Source organism: Pinus tabuliformis, chromosome 5_2, assembly GCF_031772625.1.
Source record: "Pinus tabuliformis cultivar Carrire ecotype Pingquan chromosome 5_2, CPIR1, whole genome shotgun sequence".
Taxonomy (NCBI): domain Eukaryota; kingdom Viridiplantae; phylum Streptophyta; class Pinopsida; order Pinales; family Pinaceae; genus Pinus; species Pinus tabuliformis.
The window spans coordinates 276,045,529-276,050,599 of NC_142306.1; the positions used below are offsets into that span (position 1 = coordinate 276,045,529).

The 5,071-nt window shown below is 37.1% G+C and overlaps 1 protein-coding gene across 1 annotated transcript; it reads right to left on the reverse strand.

Annotated features, from left to right (window-relative positions):
* Window positions 1–2,970: 2,970 nt before the first annotated feature.
* LOC149158585 (GDSL lipase-like) lies at window positions 2,971–4,027 on the reverse strand. The gene is made up of 3 exons (XM_089437773.1): window positions 3,912–4,027; window positions 3,523–3,811; window positions 2,971–3,418 (listed from the first exon to the last, which is right to left on the reverse strand). The coding sequence occupies exons 2-3, from the start codon at window positions 3,728–3,730 to the stop codon at window positions 3,117–3,119; spliced, it is 510 nt and encodes a 169-aa protein (XP_089293899.1). The 5' UTR covers window positions 3,731–3,811; window positions 3,912–4,027; the 3' UTR covers window positions 2,971–3,116.
* Between the last annotated feature and the right edge of the window lie 1,044 nt (window positions 4,028–5,071).

Here is a 5,071-nt window from a genome sequence, read left to right on the forward strand (position 1 = left end):
CAGATAAGCTAAGGAGGAAGTTGGACAGCAAATGGGAGAAGTGTATCCTTGTTGGATATAGTGATGAATCCAAAGCCTACAGGCTGTATATCCCATCTACCAAGAAATTGTTTGTAAGAAGAGATGTTCAGTTCATTGAGGAGGAAGCTTGGGATGGAAGCATAGAGAAAACAGTGAATGTTAAAAACTGTTTGTCTCATGATGAGGATGAAGAGGAGGTGGCTGAAATGAATCCCCAAACAGCAGCACCAACACAAGAACAACAAGGTACGCCATTGAGGATCAATGAGAGTGCTTCTCCAAGCACACCACAAGGAGGAAATTCAAGTGCATCTTCAAGCACTTGCACACCAAGTGAACGAGGTAAGAAGTTTAGAAATCTAAGTGAAATTTATGAAGAAGGAATGAATTCCTTATTTGCCTTGTTTTGTCATGTTGATGATCCTATTCATTTCGAAGATGCTATTAAAGATAAGAAATGGATAGAAGCTATGGATGAGGAAATCAATGCCATAGAGAGAAACAAAACATGGGATTTGGTTGAGCTACCGAAAGGCAAAGAAGTCATTGGTGTGAAATGGGTCTACAAGACCAAGAGCAATGTTGAAGGCAAGATTGAAAGGCATAAAGCAAGGCTGGTTGTCAAAGGCTACAAGCAGCAGTATGGGAGAGATTATGAGGAGACTTTCGCCCCGGTTGCAAGAATGGAAACCGTGAGAGCAATGTTGTCCATAGCAGCACAAAACAAATGGAAAGTCTACCAAATGGATGTGAAATCAGCATTCCTAAATGGAGTGTTAATGGAAGAGGTCTATGTGGAACAGCCTCTCGGATATGAGAATAAAGGAGAAGAGCACAAAGTGTGAAAATTGAAGAAAGCTCTTTATGGGCTGAAGCAAGCGCCAAGAGCATGGTACAGCAGGATAGATTCATATCTATTGGATAATGAATTTGACAAATGTGAAGGAGAACCCACAGTCTACATCAAGGAAAAGGATGGTAAAATTTTGATTGTTGTCTTATATGTTGATGATGTTATTTTCACAGGTAATGATGATCAGCTCATTGAGAATTTTAAATCAGTCATGAAGGATGAATTTGAAATGACTGACATGGGTTTGTTGAGATACTTCTTAGGCATAGAAGTAGATCAAAATGAAAAAGGAATTTTTATATCTCAAGCAAGATATGTAAATCAAGTTTTGGGTAGATTTATGATGGAAGAATGCAAGGCAGCAATCACTCCCACAATGATGGGATTAAAGCTCAGCAGAGAGGACAGCAGCAAGGATTTTGATCCTAGTTTGTACAAAAGTGTTGTAGGCAGTCTTATGTATTTAACAGCAACTAGACCTGATATTATGTATGCTGTTAGCTTAATTTCCAGATTTATGGAGAGGCCGAAGGAGGCACATTGGCAGGCAGCAAAGAGAATTTTGAGGTATGTCAAAGGTACCAAAATGTTTGGAATTCTATATCATGCCTCAGAACATTCAGATTTGGTTGGGTACACAGATAGCGATTGGGGTGGAAGTGTAGATGATCGGAAGAGCACTTCCGGTTATGTTTTTAACATGGGTTCAGGAGCCATCTCATGGGCTTCTAAGAAGCAGTCCATAGTAGCATTGTCTACAACAGAGGCAGAATATGTGGCAGCGACAGCAGCAGCATGTCAGGCAGTTTGGATGAGAAGGATGTTGAGAAGCTTAGGCCAAGAGCAGGCAAAAGCAACAGTGGTCTTTTGTGACAATAGCTCAGCTATTGCTTTGTCAAAGAATTCAGTGTTTCATAAGATAACGAAACACATCGATACAAGGTTTCACTACATCAGAGAATTAGTGAACAATGGAGAAATTGTCCTCGAACATTGCAGGACCCAGGAACAGGTTGAAGACATCTTGACAAAGCCACTGGTTCAGAAGAGTTTCGAATTTTTGAGAAAGTGTCTAGGAATGACCGAACGCGCGGCTGTTAAAATTAAAGGGGAGTGTTAAATTATTAATTTCAACAGCGTGGTGGTTTTTGAAAACCACCCCGGTCTCCCCGCACCGCCATTCTCCAAAGACTGTACGAGCAGGAGGGGCTCCGACACAATGAAACTCCGCCACGCGTCCCCTGTACAACACCAAATCCGCCTGCTCCCCGGACATTAAAGTCCGTTTGGTTTGCCTGAGGTTGGCTCCCGAACCTCGTTGGATCAGCGAAGTGTTCTGGGCGCGCGATCTCCGCCGTCGATCTCCGGAAGGTGCACGGGCCTGCGTCAAATCGATTTTTTGCGTGCATTGAAAGTTTTCCTCGTTGACCGCCGTGGAGGAAACATTATAGTCTTTAATGCATTTACGTAGTTTTGGTGGCGGCCTTTAATGAGATGATGGGCATACGTCCCATATATTTTTTTTTATATGTTTCATATATGTTATGTAAGCCATGCGGCAGCATTAGTGTGTGATTTTTTTTTGTTGTTGTTGTGTGTGTATTGTGGCTGCGCGCAGTAGCGCATGAAAATCTTGTATAGGGGATGTAATGTTTTTTCCCCCAATATAAAACAGATGTTTATGTAATTTCCACAACAGTGGAAAACCTGTGAAGCAACATAGATTTGTTTTTTTTGTGAATCCCTCTTTGCACAGAGGTAGAAATATGTAACAGAAAATTTGTTTTAATGGAAATGTTCTTTGTGACTGTGTAATGTTGTCTTATGAGTCATTTTGTTTTTGAAAGGATCCCTGTCAAAAGATCTTGGACAGAGTAAACAGAGCATTGTCTCTGTGGTGAATTTTTATTTTGTTTTTGGTATTTTGCACATAAAAAATACCCAACATTAAGTAAAGTATTTTTATATCAGTTTTTACATTAAAATAATAATTAAAAATAACCATTTTCTTCTTCCATTAGTAAGTGCTTTGTACTGCGAGCAAGGAAAGATAAGATGATGTGCAATTCACCACTAGCAAAATATATATCTACCGTGAGAGTTGTGTCATTTGGGAAGAGTGTTGCATTTCTTTACAATCCAAAACCAAATCATCTCTGCAATTCATAATATATCCCCATTATGAGAGTTGAGTTATGTGAGAAAAGTGTTGCATTCTGTTCAATTCTAAACCAAATCGTCTCTACAATTCATCAGCTGAATTAATACTGTTGGAAAGTGCCGAGTATTGCAATCCGTGATGGGTTTGTTGTTGAACAAATGTTTCTAGATTGAATGGCGAAATGGAAGATGAATCCCCACTCCAAATACGTTCATGAAATTTGTCAGTCCTGTGTGTTGCATCCCAAAACAAGTACTTCTCTGGATGGCTACACAAAAATTCCTTGTGTTTTCCACTATATACTTCTGGAATATCCTTTCCACAGTCCACTGCTGCATTGAAGGGCCCTGCTCCACAACAAGCCGACTCTGTCTCCCAAAACCCTGCACTCGCACCACCATGAAAGATATAACCATTATTACTCATCATATATCTTATCTACCCTAGGTTTTCCATCGAGCAGCAATTAGCACACAGGAGGGCTTACCATGGGCCTTCCCGTCATGGATGACGTGGAGGAAGAAAGGGAAAGAATGAACGACAAGGATGTTAGCATCTCTCATAACATCATTATCCTTTAGATTACGAATCATGTGCGCAAACCCATCATTAAATTCATTAACCAATTGATCCGCACTTTCCAAACATCCTGCACCACTGTAATTGTTGCCCTCATCACTACTCATCATCATCATAACAAGCCCAGCCGCTGGCGTGCATCCCAAAGGGAATATATCTCCTACAACGAAGTTCCTTGCTCCGCTATGGTACAGATCCTACATCATCATCATTAACATTTTATTACACCAAATGTTTAAAGATATAACTCTGCTGAAAAAATGAGATATTGAAAAGTTTAGGAGGATTGGAGCATACAAGCAGATATTCTTTGTATGTGGTGAGCAGTAACTCCAGAATGCGCGAGCAGATATGGTGTTCTGGTAGGTTTGGTTCATGAGGTAAAAGGCAATGTCATTGGCTCCAACTTGAATTGCGTATAACGACTTGGACAGCACGAAACTACCGCCCAGTTTCATGGTGGTTGCAGCGAGCGCGGCCGACAGATTTTTGAATTGAGTTATTTGAACACTCATTGGGACTATATTCTGCATACGATCAAACAACACGATTTTTACATTGTCCTACCGTTACTATATTTCGCTTTATTTTTTAAGGTGAAGCAAATTTTAATTGTGTCTCAGCTGAAAACAAATTTATAAACAAAAGAAAGCTAATTGCTAACAATCCAATCCAGTCCAGTTCAAGATGTCTGTTACATGGTTGTATTATCCGTATTGTCAATCAAGCCAAATTTGATTCGGATATATTAGGTAAAAGAGGCACGCCAAAGAAAATAAAATAAAAGACTCCAAATTCAAAAACTGAACACAAAACAAATTTTAAATTACAAAAATTTAGCCAGTCAATCATTTAAGGTAGTATGGAGAGTTATTTATTTAATAAAAGGTTATTTCCTTGAACTGTGAAATTCTTGTAAAAGGAAGACATAAAATATATAATTAAAAATATTAAAATGGTATATTTTATATAAATTAATTTATTAAAAAATATATTTTAATATAAATAAAATTTTATAAAATTAAATATTATAGAATTTTTTTTTTTAAATTATAAAGTTTATAATAATGAAAACTATCTTTACTTTGAAACAACTAAAATTAATTAAATAGTAGTTCATATAGGTAAATGTCCATATACATCTTTTGTTTTAAAGAAATAGTTTACTTTATTTAAAAATGATATTAAGACAGTGTGAAAATTATCATTATGTAAAAAAAACTGAAGTATTTAATTTTTATTTTTTAAATGGATTTATTGGAATTAAAATTTTGATTTAGATAATTTATATAATTTAAATCATTTGTAATTTAATTAATAAAAAATTACTAATAAAAAAAAAAATTATATGGAAGTATGGAAGTTATGAAGGAGCAACTTATCCATTAATTAAGTATGGAAGTTATGAAGGAGCAACTTATCCATTTCAAGTATGAAAGTTATGAAGGAGCAACTTA

Excerpts from the sequence above, each read along its gene's own strand:
- LOC149158585 (XM_089437773.1), bottom strand. The coding sequence starts at position 3,730 with ATGATGATGATGAGTAGTGATGAGGGCAACAATTACAGTGGTGCAGGA. Across the intron at positions 3,419-3,522 it reads CCATGACGGGAAGGCCCATG|GGTTTTGGGAGACAGAGTCG; the intron begins GTAAGCCCTCCT and ends GTGCGAGTGCAG.